This window comes from Phoenix dactylifera, chromosome 18 (genome assembly GCF_009389715.1).
Source record: "Phoenix dactylifera cultivar Barhee BC4 chromosome 18, palm_55x_up_171113_PBpolish2nd_filt_p, whole genome shotgun sequence".
Taxonomy (NCBI): Eukaryota; Viridiplantae; Streptophyta; class Magnoliopsida; order Arecales; family Arecaceae; genus Phoenix; species Phoenix dactylifera.
This window is the reverse complement of record NC_052409.1, coordinates 9,614,500-9,641,646: the sequence shown is the minus strand read 5'-3', so window position 1 is coordinate 9,641,646 and position 27,147 is coordinate 9,614,500. Positions and strand designations below refer to the sequence as shown.

General features: G+C 38.1%; 3 protein-coding genes and 1 long non-coding RNA gene across 9 annotated transcripts; 2 read left to right on the top strand and 2 right to left on the bottom strand.

Moving 5' to 3' along the window:
• Positions 1–539: 539 nt before the first annotated feature.
• Positions 540–2,497, bottom strand: LOC120104438 (ATP synthase delta chain, chloroplastic). Its single transcript, XM_039115620.1, has one exon. The coding sequence runs from the start codon at positions 1,385–1,387 to the stop codon at positions 722–724; it is 666 nt and encodes a 221-aa protein (XP_038971548.1). The 5' UTR covers positions 1,388–2,497; the 3' UTR covers positions 540–721.
• A 198-nt stretch (positions 2,498–2,695) lies between these two features.
• On the top strand, positions 2,696–6,195 carry LOC103716720 (pentatricopeptide repeat-containing protein At5g08510). Of its 2 annotated transcripts, XM_039115618.1 has the most exons (3): positions 2,698–3,078; positions 3,161–4,078; positions 4,819–6,195. In XM_039115618.1, exons 2-3 carry the CDS (start codon positions 3,362–3,364, stop codon positions 5,413–5,415), a joined length of 1,314 nt encoding a protein of 437 aa, XP_038971546.1. In that variant the 5' UTR covers positions 2,698–3,078; positions 3,161–3,361; the 3' UTR covers positions 5,416–6,195. The 2 variants fall into 2 exon arrangements, with proteins under 2 accessions (XP_008803058.2, XP_038971546.1); XM_008804836.4 differs by having other exon boundaries at positions 2,696–4,078.
• Positions 6,196–8,984: 2,789 nt separating this feature from the next.
• On the bottom strand, positions 8,985–23,966 carry LOC103716719 (RNA-binding protein 1-like). Of its 5 annotated transcripts, none has more exons than XR_005506868.1 (8): positions 23,736–23,964; positions 14,725–14,846; positions 14,375–14,648; positions 14,234–14,295; positions 14,068–14,149; positions 10,577–10,653; positions 10,430–10,462; positions 9,972–10,353 (listed from the first exon to the last, which is right to left on the bottom strand). XR_005506868.1 is itself a non-coding variant. In XM_008804834.4 (6 exons), exons 1-6 carry the CDS (start codon positions 23,833–23,835, stop codon positions 9,405–9,407), a joined length of 738 nt encoding a protein of 245 aa, XP_008803056.1. In that variant the 5' UTR covers positions 23,836–23,966; the 3' UTR covers positions 8,985–9,404. The 5 variants fall into 5 exon arrangements, 3 of the variants coding, with proteins under 3 accessions (XP_008803056.1, XP_038971547.1, XP_008803057.2); XR_005506867.1 differs by having other exon boundaries at positions 9,972–10,339; XM_008804834.4 differs by lacking the exons at positions 9,972–10,353; positions 10,430–10,462; positions 10,577–10,653 and adding an exon at positions 8,985–9,502 and having other exon boundaries at positions 23,736–23,966.
• Positions 23,967–25,327: 1,361 nt separating this feature from the next.
• LOC103716718 lies at positions 25,328–26,616 on the top strand. Its single transcript, XR_605575.4, has 2 exons — positions 25,328–25,742; positions 26,127–26,616. It is a non-coding gene; the product is annotated as an uncharacterized LOC103716718 (long non-coding RNA).
• Positions 26,617–27,147: the final 531 nt, after the last annotated feature.

The following is a 27,147-nucleotide window of genomic DNA, read 5'->3' as shown; positions in this document are numbered from 1 at the left end:
ATGCAAGAAATCTAGTCCAACATGCTACCCCTATATCGAGAGATGCTAACCAAATGCCCAGTGCCAAGTGTAACGACTTAAAAAACTTCATCCAAAATAACTAGTTGAAAGGTATTTTTTTCGATTTCTTAGTCTTGTATAAGTACCCAAGATCTTCTAGACAAATAACCAATGTGAGACTAAACACACGTCCGCATAGATTCTCACATACTTCTCCTATTCAAGTGCTAAGGATTCAAATCTATTCAAATCTAATCACAAGTACCACGATAGGTCTGTGGTCAGCCTCTATGAACCTATGTTGTAGTGTTCCCTAGTCTACATGGGTTATAGGCTAGATCTTTTATGATACCATTTTATAACAATCCAGAATCTTATCCAAAATAGCTAGTTGGAAGCTATTTTTTGATTTCTTGATCTTGTGTAAGTACCCAAGATTTTTTAGTCGAATAACTGATATGAGATTAAATATATGTCCGCACAAGTTCTCACAGCAAGTGTTATGGCGGCATCAATTATACAGTCCACGAGAGAGGAAAAAAATAGTACTAAAGTTGAGGAGTTTTCTTTTCATTTCATTTCGACATGAAAGGAGCTGCAAACTATGTGTCATTTGGCGGTGAGCAATCCCATGAACAAATAGAAGTTCAACAACAGCCATGCATTATTTTCTTGTTTTCAGAAGGCATACGGAGACAGTAACACCAGAGCAGAGAGCTGGTTATACGGCAAACACATGCCTCACCTTCACCTTGGCCGCTCCGCTCACTCTCGCCACCTCCCTGGCGATTCCCTGCAGCTCGGCCTCCTCCATCTTCCTCTGCGACGACACAACCACCACCTGCGTCCCGCTCAGCTCGTCGCAGATCCTCCTCACCTCGGCCATCACCTCCCTGACCATCCCCGCCTTCCCCTTTCTCACCAGCATCCTCACCAGCGCCACCACGTGCTTGTAAAACCCGCCGCCTTCCGCCGCCGCCGCCGCCGCCGCCGCCGCCGCCGCCGTCACCGCCTCCCCCTTCTCCTCCTTCTCGGAAACCGCGTGGAGGAGCCTCCTCGCGTCCCGATCCACGGCGTCGAGCGCACCGTCGCAGCGGGCGGCGTCGACGAGGGCGGCGGCGTAGCCGGTGGCGGTGCGGCGGTGGACGTGGGTGGAGGGTTTGGAGAGGGGGTGGGGGCGGGGAGGGGAGGAAAGGGAGAGGTGGGGGAGGGGTTTGTGGGGGTCGAGGGAGAGGGATTGCGAGGGCGGTTTGGGCTTGGCGGAGAGGTTGGGGAGGAGATGGGAGGATGGGTGAGGTTTGAGGAGATTGGGGAGGTCTCGGGGGTGGGGGGTTGATAGGAAGGCGCCGGGGCGGAGGGAGGAGACGGGGGTGGAGAGGGCGTCCATGGGCGAAGAGGACGAGGAAGGAGGTGAGAGCCTGCGAGGTGTTTGCTTATCGACCCAAAAGAATAGAACGCTATGTGGTAGACGATTATTTAGAAATAGAAAGCATATCCATCGCGAAGGTTCGCGTGAATGGTCAGAGCGTCCGCGTGCATGAAATCTTATCTTCGGAAAAGCTAAGTGGCATTATCATTGAAGGTCAAAAGGGGGCGACCCTGGCGAGGGCTGCAAATGGATCAGGTCAACCTCTAACCCAATTTCACAACAACTTGATTAGATACAATCTGATCCTTTTTGGAAACTCATTGATCGGATCAGGATCAAAAAAGTAAACCCAAAATTAAAAATCAAATTGGGTCTGCGCTCTGTATTGAATCCGACCTACCTATACCTTTTATTCTTCTCCTCAAAATTCATTTTAAATTTGTCGAGCAATCCATCAACTGAATTACTTTTTCTTTGTTTATCCGAATAACCTCATCTACTCTTATTTAACTATATTTAAGTATGTATTGTTTATTTCAGTGGATTTTTATTTACAATATTCTCAAAGATATTGATATTTATTATTTAAAATTGTAGTTGTAAGCTTGTTCTCTGAGAATGACTACTATTTGTATCAAATTTTTGAATAAAAATTCATGTTTAATTTGACATTTGTTTAGTTTGTTTAATAATATTCAGTATTTTATACTTGACTGACAATTATTATATATTTAGTTAATGATAGCCAAATATTTAACTCAAACTACAAATCTAGCTTGGCTCAAATTTGACCTAAGCCAGAATATTCTGCGTTAGGTTGGGCTCATGCTCGAGCCCAACCCAATCTGAATGTCCTATTGGATCTAAAATATTTTTTCATGGCCCTAATAACACGACCCAATTTAATTGGCTAATGAATTGGATCCAGATCCAAAATCAAGACTCGATTATGAACTCAAGTTGAACCATGATCTATATTAAAATTACTTATGCATATAGGCAAAACTAGTCTACACATGACAAGAGCCAACCCCTCCGTCTTAAAACATGTTTCTATATCACACAATATAAAATAAGTGAGAAAGAACTATTGTTCTCACCTCAGAGTCACATAAGTCCTACTCCAAAGAATTTTACTATGAAGAGGACTTTAATGCTATCTTACATGGGTAGAAGTATCTTAATTTTGCTTTATTATTTATTATTATTTTTTATCTCCTCTTGCTATTGTAATAAAGGCATCATCTTACTCTTCCAACCAAAACAATCTTGCAAAATGAATAATCCAACCAAAAGAAGAGTTATATATATATATATATATATATATATATATATATATATATATATATATATATATGTATCGAAATGAAGGCGTGGCCTGTTCCGAATGCTTCTCCGATCTTAAAGTTCTCGTGAAAAGAATAAGTGAAAAGGGGAGCACTCTTCTATAGATCAACTCAACAGCTCCTATGGTGCAAAGAAGTGAAAAATTTAGCCGAATATATCTTCGAGCGCGTCAAAATCTTTCGATATACATATATATTGAAATGAAGGCATCACCCGTTCCAAATGCTTCTCCAATCCTGAAGTTCTCGCGAAAAGAATAAGTGAAAAGGGGAACACTTTTCTATAGATCAACTCAACAGCTCGCAAAGAAATGAAAAATTCGGCCGAATATATCTTGGAGCGCAGAGTTAGAAAAACTTTAGGTAAACCCCACTTCCCCTGTTTTTATATATATTGCTGAACCAATTATATAAGAGTATTATTGTTATGAACCAAATCAAGCAGATCCACGCCCACTCGCTCCGGCATGGCATCGACTACACCCAACTCCTCGTTTTGAAGCTCCTCCAAATCCCCAACATCCCCTACGCCCGCTCCCTCCTCGACTCCAACCCCACGCCTCCCTCCACCTTCCACTATAACAAGCTCCTCCAGGCCTACGCCGCCCGCGGCCCCTTCGACCAATGCCTCGCCCTCTTCGCCCGCATGCGCCGCCGCCCGCTCCACCACCCACCCAACCCCCACTCCTTCGTCTTCCTCTTCTCCGCCTGCGCCTCCTTCGCCCGCCCCGCCCACGGCCGCGCCCTCCATGCCCACTTCCACAAGTCCGGCTTCCCCTTCGACGCCTTCGTCGCCACCTCCCTCCTCGACATGTACGCCAAGGCCGGCCTCCTAGCCTCCGCCCGCCGCCTGTTCGACGAAATGCCCCACAGAGACCTCGCTCTCTGGAACTCCATGATAGGCGGCTACGCCAAGTGCGGCGAGCTCGCAGAAGCAAAGGAGCTCTTTGACATGATGCCTCTTAGAAATGTCATCTCGTGGACGTCCATGATCTCCGGCTACTCCCAGAACGGGAGGTATGAGGAGGCTATCCAGATGTTTTCTAGTATGTGGGAGGAGGGCGAATTGAGGCCGAATGAGGTGACGCTTGCGAGCGTCCTCCCTGCTTGTGCGAACCTTGGGGCAATGGGGTTGGGGGAGAGGATTGACGTGTATGCGAGGGAGAATGGGCTCATTGGGAACGTGTTTGTCAGCAACGCTTTGGTGGAGATGTATGCCAAGTGCGGGAACATCGAGCGTGCAAGATGGGTGTTTGATGAGTTGGGCGAGCGGAGGAATTTGTGCTCGTGGAATTCGATGATTATGGGGTTGGCGGTGCATGGAAGGTGGAGAGAGTCTCTTGAGCTTTTCCATGAGATGAGGGTAAGTTTCTCTTCTAAGTTTCTTTGGTTGCTTCTTACCAATTGTCGATTTGTGATTGGTGCTAATATCCTGTTTATTCTTTTCAAAGAATAGTTGAGAGATGTTTCTTTCATAGTACAGAACAATTTTTGCTCTAGGCTTATGAAACATTTGAACTAACTTAATTGTTTAAATATGCGCACTATATTAAAGAAAACTAGCTTCTCTCCTCCGTTTGTAATTATATTTTTTCATGATTATGAAAGGAAATAAGTCATGAATTACAAAAATAAGAAGTGGTAGAACCTATGTGTCAAAGGATTGAAAAAAGAAATGAGGTTATTTACAATGCCTCCATTAAATATATGTTTCTTGGAGACTAATGATTCACAAAAGCCAAGCCCATATTGTTGATTGAACATTATGGTTGGGATGTTAAATATTGATGCATGTGTAGTTTACTCATCTGTAAAGAGATGCATTTGAGCTCTTTGTTTTTGTGAAAAATTTTTGATGCATGTGTGGGATAAATTTGAAGCCCCCCCAAAAAGAAATCCCTGACTATCACATATCAAACATCATTAGATTTTAAAGAGAAAGTTATCGTGCCTAAAAAATTTTGTACATTCTGCAGATTAAGATATCCCTTGGGTCTACCCTCTATCGTATTCTTTGTGTTCTTATTGTCCATCATCCTTTAATTATGGCTGGACTTGAATAACTTTTCACTAACAAGTGTTCACATCCATATCTGATGATAGGCAAGAGGTATTGTCCCTGATGATATTACATTTGTCGGTGTTCTCTTAGCGTGCACTCATGGAGGACTAGTAGCAGAGGGGCAGCATTTCTTTGGATCCATGGAGAAAGTGTTTTCTCTTACTCCTAAACTAGAACACTATGGTTGCATGGTGGATCTACTGGGTCGTGCTGGACTACTAAAAGAAGCATACGGTCTGATAACAAGTATGCCAATGGAAGCAGATTCAGTGATTTGGGGAACCCTACTGGGAGCCTGCAGTTTCCATGGTGAGATCCAATTGGCAGAAATAGCAGCAGAGTTCCTCTCTAAGCTTGAGCCGTGGAACCCAGGGAACCATGTGATTCTTTCAAACATATATGCATCATCAGGCAGGTGGGATTGTGTTGCTAAAGTATGGAAGCTGATGAAAGGGAAGCAACATAAGAAATCAGCTGGATATAGCTTTATTGAGTTAGGAGGAAGCATGCATAAGTTTCTTGTGGAGGATAAATCCCATCCTAGATTTAAAGAGATATATGGATTGCTGGATGAGATTACAGCGATTATGAAGCTTCTTGGTTATGTTCCCAATTTGGATCTCCAGGTTGAAAGCTGAGTGATCTGTTCATCTTGATGGACTTTGCAATGCATGGATAGCTGCAAGACTAATATGTTGAAGACGATTGAAGAATGCTGTCGAGTTGTTGCATTAGAGAAAAATAGTTTCAGTAATTTTGCACATGATGAGTATGCCTGAATCCGGCTGATGGAGTGGTGTTTTAATCTCACTGGAGCTTGACACACTACATGCACATTGTAACAAAAGAGGAAATAGTGTTTGCTGGGTGTCTGTGATTTTACCAAGGGTTGAAACAAAAATGAAGGTCAGATGTCAAGAGTGAAGGTTTTCTTAAGAGAAGTGCAAGAGCTGTGGGCCTGTCCAAATTGTGAAGACAGATAAAGGAAGAGCCTCTCAGGATTTTCGGGTTATATATTAGAATATATGTCTGCTGGAGAAACTGATGCAGAAGAATGCATGTAGATTTTTAATGAATGGGCTGATGAAGCTACAGGAATCTTTTTGGTGAGTAGAGTTATGCTGATTTTAGATTTTGGCCTCGTCAGACCTGTTTATTTTTAATCTGCAGGGTGATTGGTGGATCCAAACAATAGTGAAACATAGCAGATAGCAAGTTCATGATTTTACAAGAAGCTTAAAGGCCCTTATCAATGTAGAAATCTCAAGCCATTGTTTTATTCAGAGCTCTATGGAGGTCTTCATCTGATAACCTCCTTAAGTATTTATAGAAAAACTGCCTGCAAGCTTCTTTCATGAATAATTATCTACAGATAGTTATTTACAGGAATAACTTCTTTTCGTGGTGACTTTCATGTATGATATCTTGGTAGTTTTCTCCAAATTTATCTTTCATTGTTAGTTTTCTCTATCACTTACTTTCTGCACATGGTATTTTATCAAACTTCAAGGGTATCATGTGTCATTAATTCATTCAAAAAAAATGATCAGAAAACTGTTTATACTTGTTTCTCTTTTATGTCTTTTTTCTTTGATAGTAATCTCCAAATTTGACTTCTATGGGTTAGTTTTCTCCATGACCAACTCTTCTCAATAGATTTCTCTGTTGTCAAATTTTAAGAATGCCATCTGTCTTCATCAGATCATCCCATCAATTGATCGAACACTATTTATCAAGTAATCAGAAAAATCACGGTTGATTGATAGTCAGATTTATGCTTCAAGAAGGTATTGCAACTTCATTTTTCAGAAAATATTTAGTTAGACAAATCCATAACAATTTCTTGACTAATTAGCAAACCCTCGCTCCCATTCCCCTTTTTCTATTATACTTGTGCATTAGATAAACCATTTTGCTTGCTTCAACATATATAATGAGCCAGGAAATTCAATTAGGCTTAATTACTTTGTGTTCTAGCTTGGCATTTACAACCAGTTTATTACATGTACAAATGTTCTAGTAGCATGTCCATGATGCAGAAATACCTGAATATGATTTTGCAATTATTAAATTTTTAATATCTTTTGTTCCCTTTTGGAATGAATAGATATACCATATATACGAGAAAATTATGCATCATGTACTCCACATACCATGCAGCATAAACTATTTTATCCAACTCAACCATATATGCAAAATAAAGTTGCATCATGCATTCCATGTTCCATTCGATATAACCTTTTTGGTCCAAGGGAACCATATATGCAATAACCATATTCAGAATACTTGGTGATTTTGGAAATCTTCAACTCTGGCAAAGTAGAGATTTTCATGCAAAACCTGGAATAGGTGGATATCATGCAAATCTCTCTACTGCAAAATAAAGATCATATAAGATCCAAGCCTATCAAACACTTTATTCAATCCTAATAGTAATGAGGGCACCATCACTATTATCTAAGCAATGCTTGTGCATCAGTACATCATTAGAAATATTAAGGCATCTTGGTTAGCTTCTTCGAAGGTAGTGTTTTCTATCTTATTCTTGTTTTTCTTGTTTCTTCACTTTGCTTGATTTAAGAAAGAGTTCACAAATGTATTAGTTAATTTCCCATAGAGCATTGCAGTATTATTATGTACACTTTAATTTACAATGTTCTTTAACAAGGTTATCCATTAATCCTCAAACAAATACCCACCTATAAGCATTAGTTTGTCTGAATTTCGTTCCTCTAAATTATTGCACCATATATTACAAACATTATTGATTACACTTTTAATTATATTTGGCTTGTAAGCTAAAAATTATTTAGTTATTTTTTATAGTGATTGTGATATTGAGGTTGTATTTCAAAAATGCAAGCTAGCAGTATGGTTACAACAATATACTCGAAGACCTTGAAACTTGCGACTGTTAAAGTTGAGGCCCAAAGGCTGGTGATGTTTTCCTCGTTGGTGTGAAAGATGGATTCGTTAATCACTGATCAATCAATATGATGTTGATAGTGAATGAATGAATTACGTAAAAGAATACTCCTCCATTTGGGGGCATATCAATCAGTCTCGAAGGAATTGAGGGCTTCGTGAAATTAGCTATCCTTCTTCAGAAAAGCTATGGATTATTGAGAGGAAATTGTAGTATTTGATAGTTCCATCATATAATTTGTCAGCTTAATGGTCAAACTTGCAGCGCTTCAACCATATCAACTATACTTAAATTATTAGATAATCATAATTGATAATAACATCACTATTCCTATAGCTATTACAAAATCGTATATGAAACTTCAGCTTCATACGGGGCTTCTGTGGATCCTTTTGTAAGGTAGAAATATTTGGCTACATTGACTCCTCAACTGCATAATGTAACAACAATATTTGATCTGTACTTGGTGTCATCATTGTAAGCATCGTATGGCTTCATCTCTTTTAAGAAAGCTAAGGGTGACAAAATTACTCTAAAAGGTTGTATCCAATTATAAAAGTGCCAATCTTCAAATAAATTTGCCGATACAAAGCATCGTTGAGCATGTTCCATTTAACATGCTGGCTATCTTCAAGATATTCAATTAAATTATCAAGTCTTGGAACTCTACATAAAGAAATATGCACAAACTGTGCGCACTAAAATATTTAAAGAAATGAGAAGTTGAATAGTCTTGCGATAAAGTTTTTTTTAGTATTCATACAAATAAAACTTATAGCATAATATGAAGATATTTCATTATATTGTTCTCTTGAAAATATTACCTTGGTTGCATGTATAGCAACAACTGGCCGGTTCATCCCAACGGGAGATCACTTTGCGTATTTGGTTGGTCTGGAGTTGAATTGGTTGGTCTGGAGTTGAAACAGGTTTGTGAAAGACCCACTAATGGGACCCCATGTAAATTCGATTGGGGTCCTATTTAGCCCACTATAATAAACTCGTCTCTTATATCCTTGAGTACAAGAACCACAGGAATATTTAACTGAAGCATCGACTTCTTAGCCAAAGATGGTAATACCAAGCTATTTTCCTAATGACGTTTAACAAACAAAGCTAACTAAAATATCATATTCTGGCAATCAACTCTTTTCACATCCAAGAATTACACTGGGTTTCTTTGCGTTTGATGGAATATCCGTAACTCTTTTTACCAAGGTTTAGGCTCTCTCTTCTTTCCATGCCAAAGTATGATCAGTAGAATGTCTAAGTTCTCATTTTCTCAGAGGTTACAATTTAATATATTTCAAATTCCCAGAAAGCATGTATACATGCTTGCTCAATGCTTGCTCGTGATCATGTTCAAGTCGAGCATATTAAGCTATAAGATGTTCAAAGCTTACAAGACTAGCAGAAACTCTACCAAATCACGAACCTGGCTGAAAGAACATGGCTTGGAAGGAAAACTATTTTCATTCCTACTCATGATTGTGTCCAGGTAGAGAACATTGAGCTATAAAATATTCGAATCCACGGCACTAGCAGTAACTCTACCGACCCAATAACTTCGATAGAAGAACGTCTTGGTGCTCCTGTAAGGACCATGCTTTTTAACACCTCATCTTCATTTACTTTTGGGCCCGTAGATTACATACAAGCATGGTCGATTGGTGTCGCTGCGAAGATGGCATTACTCTTTAGTCAATTGATGAGGCCAATGTCAAGCAAGAGTAAATCATGGTTGGTGGAGACTGATCCTATTAACAAGCCCATTCTCCATGCCAAATATATCAAATTGCCTGAAGAAGAAGAATATCTTGGATCAAACAGCACTAGGCGTTAGCATATTATAAAAACCCCATTGATGTGCCTCATATGCAATGGATGCTAATCATTAGAATCCGGTAGGCACTTCCACAACTGCTATCTGGTAAAAATTATAAGTATGATTTGTTTATGAGGAACTTCTCATTGGATATTAAAAAAAAAATCCACCTTGCTGAATATTGCCTTCTGCAACGACGGAATCATATCTAACTCACCGCAGTCACCTTATGATAGAGCCAGCAAAAACAAGCAACTTGATGAGAGCGCTATTAAGCTGCTTCATTTTGAAATTCTCAATCTGTGGATAGGATAACTTTGTCCCAACTTACACAAGATTACCGAATACTGCAAACCATATGCAGAATCCTAATCCACAGCAGACAAATCCATCCTCCTACCTTGCCATTTATCATGCGAGGAAGCACGAGGGGAAGATTACCATCAGAAAATAAATTTCCACATCGTTCCATTAGAAAGTAATAAGCAACATAAGAACAAATCACGGGACAGGATATCTTAATTGAACAATCAGAGTAGAAAAAGGCTATGAACACATAAAATTAGTAACCTGATGATCTGACATTAAAATGGGAACCATATCAGACAGCTACATGGCTTAAATCCATAGATTCCTTCAGAGACTGCTTTACCAAGAACATGATCCAGAAACATGGCAAACGCCAGGATGAATATTTCTTTCTGGGCGCTACCATCATGCATTGTTTTCTTTTGGGTGAACATATCACGCATTGCACAATACTTTAAACACATCTGTGGAATACCCAATAACCCTAGTTCCTAACCTGCACCTGCAGTCATATATCTATACAAAGTAGTAAATAATCATACTTCTCCAGTCATGTTATTGGTTGAATTTTCCTGAGTATAGCATTGCTCACCTTTCGAACAAAGGAAATTCACAAACCAGCTGACGTTAATAACAAAGAAAGAAAAATGAAAATAATTCATCACGGCGGGAGAACAATCATTAGTTACTCAAAATTGTTAAGCATCAAATTCACCAAATTATTTTTAAATTACTTACAAATGATTCAGATTTCTCAAATCGGACATATGATCCTGATCATAATGATGGTACAGATTCACAGGGGGTGCATGTTACCTGGCATCATATCCAATACATCCCCAGCAGAAGATAAGAATGTCAGACACATGACTTAAGTTTGGCCCCATATCTAGGACCACTCCCCGGACAGTTGATGAAGGTTTGACAAAATTAGATTCAACAATGAGCATAACAATTTAAGCAACAAAACTTGGATCATGATCAATCAAATCCATTCCAGCCCAATCTGATAACAATACATTACTTTGTCCATATATCATCTAGCTACAACCATAACCATCAAGCCATTTCCCGACTATTTGGATTCGGCTTTATGGTTCCTTATTCACCGAGTATCATCAATATATAATATACATAATATTTGACAATATATAATGAAATCACACCCAGAATATGCTATGTTATGAGACCTAATATGTCATCCAACGCAGAAATGTTTTTAACTGCTGCTTCTAAATGTTCTCTGTCCTCTTACAAATCCCCTCGCATCTGGACCCACTCCGCCGTGTTTTAGGTGGTTGCTGCTCGACAAGATTGCCACCCCAAGGTTTAAAAACCAGAGAACAAATCCAAAAATATAGCAAGTTCTCTTTCTCTCTCACCTTTCCTACAGCTCTTGCCGGCAGTGGGTGGCCAGTGGAGATCAATTTCTCCATGACTGTCCGAGACTGCCAGATGAAGTCAAGTTTTGAATTGGATATCCAATCTTAAAAAACTTGATCTGAGGTCGACCTTTATCACGTTACTGGGGAGAATCATCTTAGGTTTCTTGGAAATGGATTGGTCTCAGATAAACCCCAAACTAATCCATATCCAATCCATTGGCAAGCCCACCACTTTTACATCCTGTTACCTGCTCTCCCCTCTCCTCATATACCTTCCCCTATCCTCTGTTAATTATCAGTTACCTCTAAGCTGCCAACAGGTGGAGTTTTGACCAAACACGACCTTGCTAGCAGAGGTCAAGCCAACCTACATGCAGCTTCGCATATGGCCAACCCTAAAAAAAACATATAAATCACTTTCCCCCTTATTGTGATCTGACAGACAAGACAATTGAGGAAAATAAAGTAGGGTTTCTTCTGATCTTCCAAACACTATACCTGGAAAAAAGATGACATAACCTCACTTATCCCATTACAAATTATCAAGGGGTGCCCAAGAGGTGCGATCTCTAAATATATGTTAAAAAAATAAAAAATATCTAAATGTATGCAAGTATATCATAATGCATACATTATGTCTGTAGAAATTCACATTGTAATATTTGAAGTTTCAAAAGGTGATCTCTGTAAGTATTACAATTATTAAGCACTAGAGTTTATTAGTTATTCTAGAAAACTATTTTTGTTCATGGACATTAATTTTCAATAACTGAGACCCATTTATCTAAAATATACGCCGCCAACTGAGGGTGTTACCTTAACCACTAGACTATGGTCACATGATGTTCTATTAGTGTAACTCCTTATGACAAATTCATGTCACCTGCTGTTGTGCCATCGCTGAACTGAAATTGGGATCAAGCTCATTAGGTGAACCACAAGGAAGAGGCAGCATGTAAAGATCAGATCTTAACCATTCATATCAAGTAGCAAGTACTAAGCTAGTGCCAGACAAATATTAGTTGCTGTTTCGAAATATGATCCACAGAAAGCAATGTTTAGATGGTCCTGTGTTTAGTTATAACTGCATAGACACAATAGCGTATCATGTAACATTTATATAGATGCATAACAGATTCATCGCGTTGTAATAACCGCAAAGTTCAGCTGCCTATGGCAGCTACGTTCATAGAACTCTAGAGCATAGGAAAACCAGAATGGATAATCTACCAAGTCCCTCGCTCACAGGAGCCTCCGAACCTACAAGAAACGACCAACGAACGGTTTCAGCGCAATTTGTCATCGTAATGCAGCACCGCTATTCTCAAGCACATTTTACAGCCGCATGAAGAATTTATGGAAAAACGCATGTATTTCTCGTATCACCTGTAAAAGGGAATCCCAGAACTTAACGCCTTCCACGAGGCCCACCAGATGACCTCGGACCAGGAAAGCGAGCAAATTGCAGCCTCAAATTGGCTGATTCTCGATCGTGCTCATCAAATTTATAACCTGCAAAACCGAATCGTAACTATTTTACGTTGTGTACGGGACTGCGTGGCACGGGAACATAACGGATCTGTAACATGCGAATAATGCAACATAACGCACTATAAATACCCGGTCACTATAAATACCCGGTCTATGTGTGCATATACCCAGATAAGCCATATTGTAGAGAGATTGATACAATTACACTTCTTCAAGCACCAGTTTATAGGCTACTTCTTCACCAATCATCAGTTCACTCAAGCAATATGTTATAAGACAGTTCATCCTATGGATGCTGTCGCAGCAATCATGCGGCTTCCATTTGGTTGAATATATATATATATTAATCAAAGAGGCTAGTAAGTTCTGCCTCAGTTCTCAGTCAGCTTAAAATCTTGATAGCGGCGGAGAAACATCCATAAACTTGACTAGCTAATTGGTTCGCCAGAATCAGCACACAGTATAGGGGCCATGTTTGCATGCCAAAAATTCAACTATTGTCAATAGGAGAGAAGACTAAAGGCATGTGAAGTAGCCGAAAGACTATAAGCAATAGCACAAGCACTTCCCCAGGCAGGCAAAATGGAAAGAACCTAGACAGATCAGATGAGAACTCGAATAAAGATGGACAGAAACTACTATCAGGAACTTTATCAATCTCTAGTGGAGGACAAACTTATACTGAAATTACAATCAATAACACTCACATCCATAGATGATCGCCCACTCAAACAGCACGTCTGTTCCAAACAAGAAATTTCCATTATATGTGGTCCATCTCATACTCAGTCTGACAAGGGTGACCAGGCCTAAGGCCTTATTCTAAAGAATGGTAGAGAAATCGTGCTTGTCTTTCCTATCCAGATTGCATTCACATCATATTCAAGTTTCCCCTGAATTTTTTATCAGACACAAGTTACTTGGATTTTAGACCATGACAAGTGGGACATGTTAAAACATCTGGTGATAAGCACACTTCAGCAGATCAAAAGATCTTAAATTTGAAATCCACAGGCAGAAACAAGTTCAGTGGAAAATTATGGTACAAAATTGAGCCGGTCATCTTGAATATGCTTTCTAATGAATCCAGACCAACATAAAATTTCGAAATGTAAAATCTAGCAGAAAACTAGATAGTGTAGAACCAGCAAATTGAAAGGGAATCTCGATAAGACTAGGAAAATAACTTGAAAAATATGGTGGGTATATAATGTACGGTATAGAAACAAATGAAAATGTGGCAGTGATGCAATTACAAATAAGAGCATTAAAAAGCAGCAATGCAGATGTGCAACTAAATGTGATTGTACATATCTAACATACGTATTAAGAGTAATAAGCTTGTTGTTTTCACCTTGCAATGCATCCAAAGCAACTGCAGCTTGGGCAGGGGTGGAGAAATCAACAAAGCATAAGACAAGTGGATCTCCTCCAGGCTGCAAAAGGGATAAAAGGATGAAGCTACAAACAAACAGAAATACTTTACTGACATAAATTTGGTCTTAGCAAATACAACTTACATGTCTTGATTCCTTGTTTACGAGTCTCACCTCTCGAAAACCTACAAAGGGACGGAAAATATCTGCAGAAAGAAATTAAGGAACAACAGCAGAAGAGAAAATACTTGACAAAATGTTACAAGGAGATAGGTACAAGGATACGAGAGACTTCCCTGCGGGTGCAGTTTGCAGGAAGGCCCTCCACAAATAATGTGTTTGAGGCATCTTGAGGAAGAGGAGGTTCAGGCCTTCCACCACCATATCCAACACTCCGGCCATCCATTCCCCCAAGAGGAGGTTCAGGCCTTCCACCACCATATCCAACACTCCGGCCATCCATTCCCCCAACACCCATCATGCGCCGATCATCGACAGGATGACTAGTCATTCCTCCAGCCACAGTCCTGACTGATTCTCCCGCACCAAAAGAAGAAACCTACAGGAATGTTAACAACTGAAAGTTAGCCTTTTTAACTAAAGATGTAAATAGCTAAGCGTTCACAAAACAATACCCCATTGCGTAAGTAACGATCATAGGAAGCTGCAATTGATTCAGTATCTCTGATTGCACGGTGCCCTGTCCTTTCTTCATCACGAGAATAATAACCAAGCATTTCCGGGCCACCAGGTATATCTTCAAAGTCAGAAACTTTCAGTCAAAAAATGTAAATATAGATTGGAATATTTTGCTCAAGTTGTTTTGCTTTAGAAAAATGTAATCATATATAGACCATGTATATTATCCAAAAAGTTCCATGTTTTACAAAAGAAAAGAGGGTTACTTCAACCACTTTATTAAACAGGCCATAATACAATTCAAGAGGTTCAAAAAAGAAGACATGTCAAAAAGTTCTGTGCAGTCATTTCTGCTTCTTGATATCTGCAAATGCCCCCAAAAATTCACCACATAAGTTTCCATTTCAATAATATATTTCTTTCTGAGGCAGCATATTCTTGAGCAAGTTGTGTGCCACAAGTAAAAGGCCCTTTACAGCCATAAAACTACAGAACATCAGATCTTTATGACCAAGCTGTATTGAAAATCATTCTATTGTATAATTAAAATTGGTTAAAGAACAACCATAATCGCAATGTTCTAAAGAGAAAAAATTTGAAAAAAAAAAGGTCACCTGTAAGAGAAGGATCAGAAGGTTTAGAAATGTACAGTAAGGAAACCAAAAATGTATCTGAAATAAAAGGCATCCAATCACCTTGGTCTCAAATCATTGAGATAAGGTAGACATACAAGCATATATTGTCTCGGGAAGAAAAGATGCAGGAGATAGGCCAGCATGTCATTTCTGACGAAGCATAGAAAAGAAAAGGAACACAAATTTTGATAACTTTCTTATACAAAAATACAAATAAAGGTCTACATTTCTCTAAATTCTAAGTGTGTCTGCTGGTGCATAATAAAGCATAATGAAATTGGAAGTGATCAACATATACATAAATGACAACGCTGTGGTGTTTATCCAACTACCAGTATTTGCCATTAAGGCTCCACAAGGATTAAATTAAATCCAGCTCCAAAATGAGACAAACCAAAAATAAAGAAAGAAAGATACAAATTGACATGATGTTTTACTACTTGCAGCAAGGGGCTATCTACTATCAAGGATCAAGCTTAAGTCAGAAGAAGTAGGTCGTGCTTGACCTTGCCACCACAAGATATAATCTGATAAGCAATTTGATCCACACTATGGTCCAACTAATTGACCTTTTAATGACTAGTTCAGGTTGTAATAAAATTCTAAACTAAACAACCATCTGTTGTCTTATCTACTTCTATCTCCCCTACCCCATTGAACAGAGTCATGTACCCTTCCATCTGTCCCTCTCAGGATCAATATCTCTATCACCACTTCTGCAGACCACTTCCCAACTGAGAAAAAGAGCAAAGCACATGAAAGGGTGTCCTCATCATCAACCAGCTTGCCCATAAAAAAATCATGGGCTACAATTTTCTGGAATACATGCTACAAAACTAGCATATCATTGATAAAAGTATTACATCTTGATTATATCTTATTAATGATTCTCCGTGCAGAGTAGGGGTGTGCACGATTCGGGTCAAGTCAGTTTAGGAGTATTTTTGAAACCGAACTGACTTAAATCGGTTTCTTAAAACTAAAACCAAAACCAAACTGACCTAATACGAAAACCAGTTCAGACTGACCTGAAAAGTTCAGTTTGGTTTGGATTATTAGGTTTAATTGGAGGAGGTGGTGGACAAGGTAGAAGAGGTTGGTGATGGTGCCAAAGATGGTGACGCTGCTACAGATGAAGGGGTCAACCTAAAGTCTATACTTAGACCTATATCAATGTCTGCTATTCCTTATGGACGAACTAACCCACTAGCTATATGTAGATCTAAAGTCTAAGACCACCAAAATTAATCTTAGTAGATCCCTAGTCTAGAGAAAACTAGCTAGCACACATGCAAGTGATGGAACTCACCTAGGAGAAGCAGCCGGTTGAACCATACCCTCAACTTCATCAAATTCATGCCCCTCAAGTGTGCCATTGAGCTCGACATCCTGGACATTCTCCACAACCACGGCAAGCCCATCACCCTCTCCGAGCTCACCACCTCCCTCTCCATCCCCTCGTCCAGAACCCCCGCCTTTAAAAGCCTAATGCGCCTGCTCGTCCACTCCGGCTTCTTCGCAAGGCACCGAGGCCAAGGAGGGGGAGAAGACGAGAGTTATCTCCTCACGCCGGCCTTGAAACTCCTAGTGAAGGAGGAGAAAGTGCTTAGTCTGCACCTGGTGGGGGAGGATGAGGTGGCAGCGGTGGCCATCGAAGGAGGGGCGACGAGGAAGATCAAGGAGAGGGTTTAGAAGGGGGATCATTGGTTGGCGTTAGGGCTCAGCCTTGGATGGTTGGAGGCTTGCGGGAAGCCGCAAGAGAGGCGGCAATTTCTGAAGGGAAGAAAGCAGAGCAGCAAGGAGAGTGGGGGTGGCAAGAGCATGAAGGGGACGGCGAGGGTTTATGGGAACTGAACCAATAGCCATCATATATATATTGGAGCCTAGGTGATAGAGGCCATTGATGTTTGATCGAACGCCTTAGAAGTGTTAGGATTAAAAGGTTTGAAGGAGCTGGTTCTATTTAGTCCCACAATGGCTATTTAAATGAAAGTTTCTCACTTTAAAACAAGAATCCTCATGGGTCCTCTGCCAAGCACAGTAGCACCAGGTTTGGGTTCGATTCAAGCGTTATGCTGGGTTTGGGTGTGATTGGTGCACTGGGTTGGCTTGCCCATTCCAGGTAAGATAGTATATATGCGGGTCGGTTTAGTTTAAGTTGTTTTTTCCAACTTAAACTGAAACCGAGCTGGTTTTTTTGGTTCCAAAAAAATTCCAAACCGAAACCAAAATCGAATGTGGATTTTCCATCCGATCCAAACCGAACCTAAATAACTGGTTCAGGCCGATTTTGCAGTTTGGTTGGTTTTGTTGCACACCCTAGCATAGAGCAAAAATACTACGATGTCGATAAATTCTATTTTCCCAATTAAACAATATTCACAATAGTCTCAGTTAAGCTTAATCTGTGCATGTAATATATCTCTTTCCTTCTCCAGAAATAGTTGCAGGCAGCAACTGCACTATTGCAGCATCTAATCAGCAGATAAAGCAAATGATAGATTATTATAACACTTAAATTAAACATGAACCACGAAATTTCCTTAGAATAAATGATTAGAAAATTTCAAGCTGAACGATTCTAATATTCCTGACATCACAACAGATCATCACAGATAATTTCAGAAGCATTAATCTACCAGCAGCATTTCCTTTGATGTTGTTGGTTTATTGAATTTAGATTGTGTTACTGCTGAAGACAAAACTAATCCATCCTCTAAATGGATGGGGCAATCTCACTTTAAAATCAGCCTAGGCATCATTTTAGATATCTCTTTTCTTAGTTGGCTTCATTCATACCCACATTATGACTTCTCAAAGGAGTACCATTACATCCAATGGATTCACATATTGTTTGATATCATGAATTAGTATAAATTCATCGACCTTCCAATATCACAATAGCACTCTCCCAACAATGATTTCATGATTCCAACAAAAGCTTTTTGTCATCTTCCCAGACTATATCCTACAAAAATAATTACCAAATCAACATTGTACAGCCACTGTTAGGAAAACAAGTGCAGCACTTTTTAGTTTGATACACGTGCAATGGAACTAAGACCTGAACGCTAGTAGATACAAAGAATGCCGCATTCTTTTAATTTATAATTATCATACATTTTCAAATAACTAGGATAAGACCTAAATGTTAAGATTATAATTTAGTTTTTACCATGCTCCAAAGTAAATTGTTTTTTTCGTTCATATTGGCATTAACTAACAATGAAAACTTCAAAATCTGCACAGCAGATATGACATTGTGCTTATCTGCTGAATCATCAATTGCATGGACTCAAGAACAGGAAAACAATCTCATTAATACTAAAAACTTCTGCAAACAATTCAAATAACGCATTCATGGAAACCAATATCTAAAATCATCTTCTATGGAATGTTTCTAAAACATAAAAGGGAAAAGCAAATATGCACCAAAAGAAACATGTCAGCATGTCACTGGATACCTTTTATAGCAAAACCATTCAGCATGCAACTCTGATGAGGAAGGAAGAACAATGCTAGCAAGAGAGCAATAAAGAGAGTTACCAAATTATGCTATCAAAAAAGGTCTATCAAGTACACTAGTATACCAATTTCCACATCCAAAGCTACGTAACTTCTCCTGATCACCACTTTTGGTAAATTTGCTAAATTCAATTAATAGGCTAAACCCAGCATCATGTCAACCTTTCACTAAGTCCGAAGCCCAAATACAGTTTCAAGACATTGCCTCTACACTTTAAAATGCCTTCAGAAAATTTTGCCCAAAATACTTTTAAAATATCCAGAAAATCATTCTAGGTAGGCCCATCTATACAAGCTCATGTTAAAGTTAACATTGTAAATGCAGCTAGAGCCAGTCAACTCAATTCAGCTTTAATCCCAAACTAGTAGGGGTTGGCTGCATGAATCCTTTCTCTCCATTCTGCTCTGTTTAAGACCACACTTTTGGAAAGATGTAGTGATATTAGGTCAGCTAGAACCAGCCCATATCTAATACTAGTATTCTTGGCAATAATCAAAAAATTACAGTATCAACCCTGAATGTCATACAAGTCTATCTAGCTATAGGCCAATTTATTCCAATATGTCCAGTAAAGTACTAAACTTTAAGAGATTTATATCTGGGTTCAAATATCCTAGTAAAATCAAGAACCCCAAGGCTTGGATAACAGCAATCTTGATGGTACAGCAACTCTAGAAGCAGTTCATCCAATGCCCGTTAAGTGAAGGCGTTCCACAACATAATGAAGGTAAAGGCCCATTTAAATAAGTCAACACCAATTGCTGGTTGCTGATGCCCAAAAGATTCGAAGGCTCCTGCTTGAAACTCAGCAGCTGGCCTCTAGGCAAAAATAAAAATAAAATAAAATAAAAGCATCATTGTAAATGACTGCTAAGTAAGGACTCACCCACCAATCTTAAATTCTACATAAGTCCCAACTTGTAGACTCCATCCTGCACAAACTATAAAGCAAATGTTGCAAAATGGCTTGCCTCAGAGGTATACCTCGAACACATCTATAGAAAATTGATACAGATCACTGCATGTTCAATGTTCTTATCAGAGAGTAATGCACACTATTTGTTTCAATAGGCGGTCATCTATTAGTCTCCTCTTTTAATTTTCTGCTGGAAGCCCTTCTCTTTTTTTTCCCAATGACCATTTGAAGAAAACAGGAATGGAAGATTATGCATCTTTCCAACAGCCCAACGATCTCAACTCAATGCATGAATGTGGCATTTTTGAATATTGGCAAGCAAACACATCATCAATGGGGCAACTTTGTTATAGATGGACCCTTCATTGGCAGATTATTTCATAAACAGCTATGAAACGAATAAGCTTATATCTTCTGTACAAACAGATGAACTACGGCACTCAGCATAATGCAAATGACAAAGGATATTTCCTTCAGAGCAAGTTCTTATAATTTGAACAAATGGGTTCTAGGAGGCCCAGCAAACTATGTAGGCAAGGGCTCTTAATATTAGGTTCTCATATTTTCTTTACCTTTCCACAGTTCTTGCCTTGAGATTCTCCCTGGCCAAGCTAACAATAACACAGACTACAAGGATCCCAGCTTTAGTCATGGATGTTTAAATTTTCTCGAGATGATCTCTTTTTTGGTTAAAAAGAGTAGTTCTAAAATAATTTATGTAGTAACCTATTTTATGAGATATATTTCCAGTATCTATGCATATAATTCATCCAAAACTTCCACAATAAGTACAATGCTCCGCCCAAGAATTCAAGTCTTGGTGGGCTGTCCCATGGGACATCGAGACGAGGCATAGTCCTAGGTGTTGGGATAGGACAACCGCTATGCCAACATCTCATTCAGCTTGTCCCAGGACACCTGGGACAGTGGGCATGATGACAGCACATCACATTCCATAGAAAAAAAGGAACATCCCATTCAACAAGATTTAAATCATTGAGTCCATCCACACTCCATATTAATAAGACAATAACAGAATGCCAGTCCAAAAATTTCAACAATCAACCATACTATCATAAAATCCAAGGCATAAAGACTAATTAAAGTCTTCAATCTATTCAAACTAGCTCCTACTCTCACCCATAACTGATACTATCAACAGAATTGATCTTTAACAATCTCAAATCTCATTCTTCAAGTTTACCACCCTGCTCTTCAGTTTTTAAGTACAAGGTAATAAATAATAAACACAAGGCCTGAAAATCTCCAAATATGATAGGCATTTCTTCATTCCCCTTTCCCATATAAAAAATGTAATTCCAAAACTTCTTCTCTATCTAAACGCATTGATCAGTCTATCAAATTTGAAAAAAATCTAGCTAAGCCTTTCCTTCTCCTCATAAAAAAGAAAAGAAAAGACCTCCATATTTTCTAAATACATTCAAAAGTACCAAACATGCCTCAGGAAGCAAGAGAAGCATACATGCAGATCTCTAAAAACCCTCAAAAATCAACTTGATACCATCCCAGAACCCTACACAAGCCACCGGAGGAGTTCACTACAGAACTTCTCACTTAGTTAAGGATCTTCCTATATGCAGACCGGACAACAAGGGTACTAAAGAGCTACAAGGCAATCAAATGGAAGCAGCAGTAATATGACATCCTCAATTCTCTCCCACCATCTGTCATTTTCTATCACTGTAATTTCTTACTTTCATCTGTCTAATTGAACAAATTTAGTGATACAGATTTCATTGAATATAAAGATTTCTTTCCTTAAACAAAATAATCTGGAAGCCAGAAAAGTTAGTTTATTTGGTTCATAAGCCTTTTTCTTAGGTTCTAGATCAACCATTTAGAAACTATAAAGAGTGAATCCACTCTTTAGCATCGTTAGGGTCTCAAAACATGCAAGCATATATATTCCCGCAACACAAAGAGTATCATCTGCAAAAATATGAGTGCGATGAGCAGGAAAAAGCAAAAAAAAGTTTGATGTAGTTGCATGCCACGTTATGCAAGGTGTATGACTTCGTAAAATGGGGGCAAGAACCTTTGGGTTCACAAAGCCATCATCTTTGGATTTCAAATTTCTTGCAGATAACTCCAAAGATATCCGGGAAAACTCATTACACATGCATGGTGCATTAAAAGAATATAAAATATCATACTGTCTTCTAATGCATGTCATGACTAGGTAAACCTATAAAACATTATATGAAAGTATAGCAAGTACTTATTTATGAATGTTCTTTGTTCGTGGACAATATGTGCATTCAAGACAAGAAACAAATAAGCTCTAATAAGAGTACATATATATAGGAAAGTAAGCAAATGTGAAATTACAAGATAAAAGGAAAGAAAGTCAGAAGAGACAAAAGATTCAGACCTTCTGTAGAAATTTTTTGAGGCATCCGGGACCAATTAGAATTAAGGAAGTGGTTTACATATTCAGGAAATGACCCTTACCATCCTCAGATATATTGACTAAAAGCAAAAGTTTGATCTTAAGCAGCTATTTGAGAAAGTAGCTATAAGAATGATTTGAAAAGTTTACATGTTTTGGGGCATTCAATATGGATCTTCTCCTATACTAAAGGTTCATGCGATCGTTAAGTGCTGAACAGAACAGCACAACATGTGTCGTACCAGTGTCTAAATAGCACACCACACTGGCAGAGTGCCAGCTGTGTCAGTGCTTATCATGTTGCTTGTCCAGTGCGCACCACGTGGTAGAACTACACAGCAAGGCACATACTCTGTCGGAGCCAAGGTTGCACAGCACCAGAACACGACATTTTAATCATTGACCCAGACCATCTATCATTTTGAATGAGAGTTATGATAAAGTATTTTAGAGGCTAATTAGGTCTGCCAATGCACTAGCATTCACCTTGTGCACTCAATATTGATGGATACCATAGCGATCAAACATGACAAATATATTTCAGTTTCCAGATAACATTCATCAGATTTTACAAAAAAATGAAGAATGTCAAAAATTGAGGCAAACCTCCAGCTTCGTAACTAGTAAGGAAGACATAAGTTAAAAATATAATATAGTACTAATATGGTAGAATACCGAGAGGTCTATACTGCAGCAATCATAACACTAAGTAAAAATTAATGGTGTGCAACATGGATGCAAAAGGCCATCAGTAAAATATAATCAATAAACCTTTAGAATCTCAAGCAGCATCCAAGTTCATGTCCTTGCACAAAACTATTAACACAAAGAAAGAAATTTCATTGGGTAAAAAAAAGACACCCCTGAAACGAAATCAAGGCTACTACGACAAAATTTTGCCATATTCATCACGAGCAATCTTGTCTGTTCTTATTTCAGATTCAATTTAATCTTCCCCCACAACAAAAGGAATGGATTTCACCTATTTGAAAACACGTGCACAACCAATATTTTCCTTGACCAGATCAACAAGAATAGAGATATTTGGACTGCCGCGTAACAGATCTGCTCAAAATCCAACATAGCTAAATTTACAGTAATAGGTCCAAAAATTTTCAGCCAAAACTCCACACCATAACTAGCCCACTAATAGCATCAATTTAATCCAACCGATAACGTACGCCGGCATTCCATCTACTTTTTATCGATCGAAAAAATAACTTTTTAAAAAACAAAAAAAAATCTTTAATCGAACCAATTTACTTAACATCCACTCTTATCTCCATAGCATGTGAAGAACTCGCCCAACTACCCCTTCATAGGTAGATTCGAAGGAAAACTAATCTCAGGCATCATAAAAAATAAGAATAAAAACGAAAGGAAACCCTAGTGAATCTAACGGATAGCGGAGAACATAGAACAAACAAATCGAGAAATAGAATTGGATGAAAGGGCCTAACAAAAAAAAAACCTATAAAGCACAAGAGCGAAGCAGTATCCGGGGGCGAAGGGGGACGTACCGGCGTAATCGGGGCGGGCGCGCTTCAGGGGAGCCGCGGGAGCGGCCATGGCCGCCGCCTGGTGGCGCGGGTCGCTGTACCTCCAGTATCCGTCGGCCATTCTTGGTCTCTCGGTGAGGGGAACGAAGAAGAAAAAGCTAGGGTTTTGCTTCTCCTTTGGTTCTCCTCTCTGGACGAACAGTGGCGGATCGAAAAAAGAGGGCCAAATAAACGAAAACAGACACGAGCGACGGTGTGCGGGCGTGATAAAGCGGTTCGATATTAGGGCAGCCGCTTTATTGCATAACGTGGCTTGCACGTGCTAGGTAAATATTAAATACAAAAAAATATAATATATAATATATAAAAAATAAAAATAATATACATATATATAAATAATTATAGATAATAATATAGTAACATTATTTATAGGAGAAAAAAAAGCACACATTTGTGTGAGTTATCATATATGTTACCAAGTTATCACGTTATGGCCTTTGTTAATTGCCCTTGTTACTATTTGTAGAAAATCATAACACAATCGCCGGATGTCCTACCTCCACAATTATGTCCTAAAGAAAAATCACTAAAATTGGATATATATATATATATATATATATATATATTATATTTGAGCATATCATAAAATTGATGTTCAAATTATTGAACATGATGTGCATTATCAAAAAAAACCTAGAAACTAAAATACTAAAATTTATATATTTTTATAGTTTCTAAAATTATTGCCAAGTAGGCATCAAAATGGGCAATATCGATTGCACTAGTATAGTAAAAATACATATAGGAAATATAGATCATTATTTATTTTATAAATCATGATTGATATATCTTGAAACATGGGTAAATTTAAATTCACCAACTTTAGAAATTTAGATTATAGTAAAATATAGTATCATACTATTAAAACCATCCATTTAGACACCTACTTAATGATTAAATCAGAGACAACCAAAATATATAAATTTTAAGTTCTAAGACTACTTTGTAGTGTATATCATATTGAACAATTTAGATTTTGAATTTAGATGGCCTATTATTAATTTTTAAAGAAGATGTATTAATTTTCTACATACAGAGCACACGATAATATATCTCTATATATAATATTACTCTATATTATTTTCCTATCATGGTTTAAAATTAAATCGTAACAACACTTGCATAAGCATTGATTACATCTGCATAGGCATAATATGATTTAAGTACGCGTTATCTTTGGGATTTTATCTTAGCACTAGATTGTTGTAATTACATATATAATAAAAATGATGGTCCTTTTATTAAATTGTCATTATGTACCTAATTAAAATAATAATTATGAAAAGATTATTTTTCCATATAGGTCTAAAAGTAATATTATTTTTTATAAATACTATAACTTTCCTCGATGTATAACTGGGATCCCAACTCAATTCCATTAAAATTTCAAGAAATTTATTGAATAGTGTCCAAAATTTGATTTTGTTCTCCTCTTTATCTTTATGAACCTTTCTGTCCTCCTAATTTTTTTAATTATTTTTACCTTGACTTAGCTACACTAATTCTTAATTTATTTGTATCAGTTAAATTAATTGTTGCGTGTTCTTCCCCTTTACTCGATCCTAGCAACCACCTCGGTCCTTTTCATCCCATATTTTTTTTTCCCATTCTTTTATTACTTGGCTACTCAAATCTTGCTTTCCTTATTACTCTATTGCTATTTTGTGGTTAATTCTTCTCCCCCTAATTTGGCTTTCCGCTGCCCACCGTTGTGCTTTGTGGTTAATTCTTCTCCCCCTAATTTGGCTTTCCGCTGCCCACCGTTGTGCTTTGGGTTCTAATAAATTCTATTCTAAGACACTTTCTCAGCGATCGGCGGCGGCAGCGGTGGCGGCGATAGGAGAGTTTGTTTGGATTTTATTACTTCCTTCATCGACGGGGGAATTGGTTGGTCCTCGGATCTACAGCTGCTGCAATTGTCGAAACCATGTCTGTCTTCACGACGACATAATCTTGAAAGCTTTTCAGGTGAAGCTCTTAATAAACTTTAACTGATTTTAAACAGGCATTTTGATCAAAATCAGCTACTGTTTTCTGGGGAAAGGATGCCATTGTTAAACTTTTTTGAATACTATAGTGATCATTAAGATAAGCAGATATGCTGAAAAAACTTTATCATGAAGAATAAGAATCGTTTTGATTATAATCATGCGTATCTCAAATTAGTGGAATTTCTCTTTTATTACTTGTTAATAGTTTCCTCCAAGTTTATCATGTCCTGGTATTAAATAAAATGCTTTCTTAGATTTGTAAGCTTTATGAAGAATTTATGCATGCTTGCGAGTATTATATATTTAGTTTGTAGCCATTTTCTTGAGGTTTCCTGATATTTGCCTACTCGTTATTTTACAGAAGACATGAAAATTTCGGCATGCTGGCTTAAACCCGAAACCTTGATTTTGTGTTCTAGGTTGTTTAATACATACCTTAAGAGCTTAGATTCTGCTTCATTCTCTTCTCACTAGCATACAGCTTGAAGATCGTGTATCGACGAATATTGGCAAGTTGAATGCACATCAAGCACTTCAGTACTTATCAAATTCCTCAACTATGATTTAAGAGATTGGGGATGCAGTTTATTTTACTTTCTGACTTTTTGGGCAACAATCACACCCGTCGATGTACCAAAAAAAAAAGAAGAGAGATTGGAGATGCTGAATGTGCGCGATACTTCCAGATACATGCTGATCATTATTGGAGAGCATTTTTATTCTGTGCGAGCACTCTCAATTAAGTTGGCAATCAGATTCCACATAGTCTTCATTAGCTAATTACCGTTTTCTCTATTGTAATGATTAAGGAGACAGGTTTAATGCATTGTATAATAGAACCATTATTGTTTGTTAAATGGTTTGCTAGTTAATAGGGATTGGCTTTTGTAAAATGCTAGGGATATCATTGATCTCGTTATGGATTAAGTAAAACTAATTTTTCTAAAATATGAATCCATGCAAGGTTTTAATAATCTAATCTTTTTAAAATAGATTGCATCTAACAAACTTGTATAACTATGAATTGCGGCTTGTCCCAGTGATTATATTCTTTTACCTAGAAATAGAGGTTCTGGATTGGAGGCTAAATGGTGCATCTGCAAATATTTATCTGAATAATTGCAGTATGAACTAATGCAAATCCGTTTAAATTGGTAAGTGACTCAGTGTATTGATGTCCCTCCAGGGGACCGATGGTGGGAAAGTATGTTATTTTTCTTGCATTTTCATTTCATAGTTCATAATTATGTTTGAAAATATTTTGGAAAAAATTCAAGCCTTAGGTTGTGAACTTATGATGTCATTATTGGTGCTTTCGATATATCACATATAATAAACCTAAACGGGTTTTGACCTTGCCTGTTTTGGTTATAGTTGGTTAT

Excerpts from the sequence above, each read along its gene's own strand:
- LOC120104438 (XM_039115620.1), bottom strand. The coding sequence starts at position 1,387 with ATGGACGCCCTCTCCACCCCCGTCTCCTCCCTCCGCCCCGGCGCCTTC.
- LOC103716720 (XM_008804836.4), top strand. The coding sequence starts at position 3,143 with ATGAACCAAATCAAGCAGATCCACGCCCACTCGCTCCGGCATGGCATC. Across the intron at positions 4,079-4,818 it reads AGCTTTTCCATGAGATGAGG|GCAAGAGGTATTGTCCCTGA; the intron begins GTAAGTTTCTCT and ends ATCTGATGATAG.
- LOC103716719 (XM_008804834.4), bottom strand. The coding sequence starts at position 23,835 with ATGGCCGACGGATACTGGAGGTACAGCGACCCGCGCCACCAGGCGGCG. Across the intron at positions 14,296-14,374 it reads CACCCGCAGGGAAGTCTCTC|ATATTTTCCGTCCCTTTGTA; the intron begins GTATCCTTGTAC and ends TTCTTTCTGCAG. Across the intron at positions 9,503-14,067 it reads TGCTTTGGATGCATTGCAAG|GCAATTTGATATATTTGGCA; the intron begins GTGAAAACAACA and ends CTTCTTCTTCAG.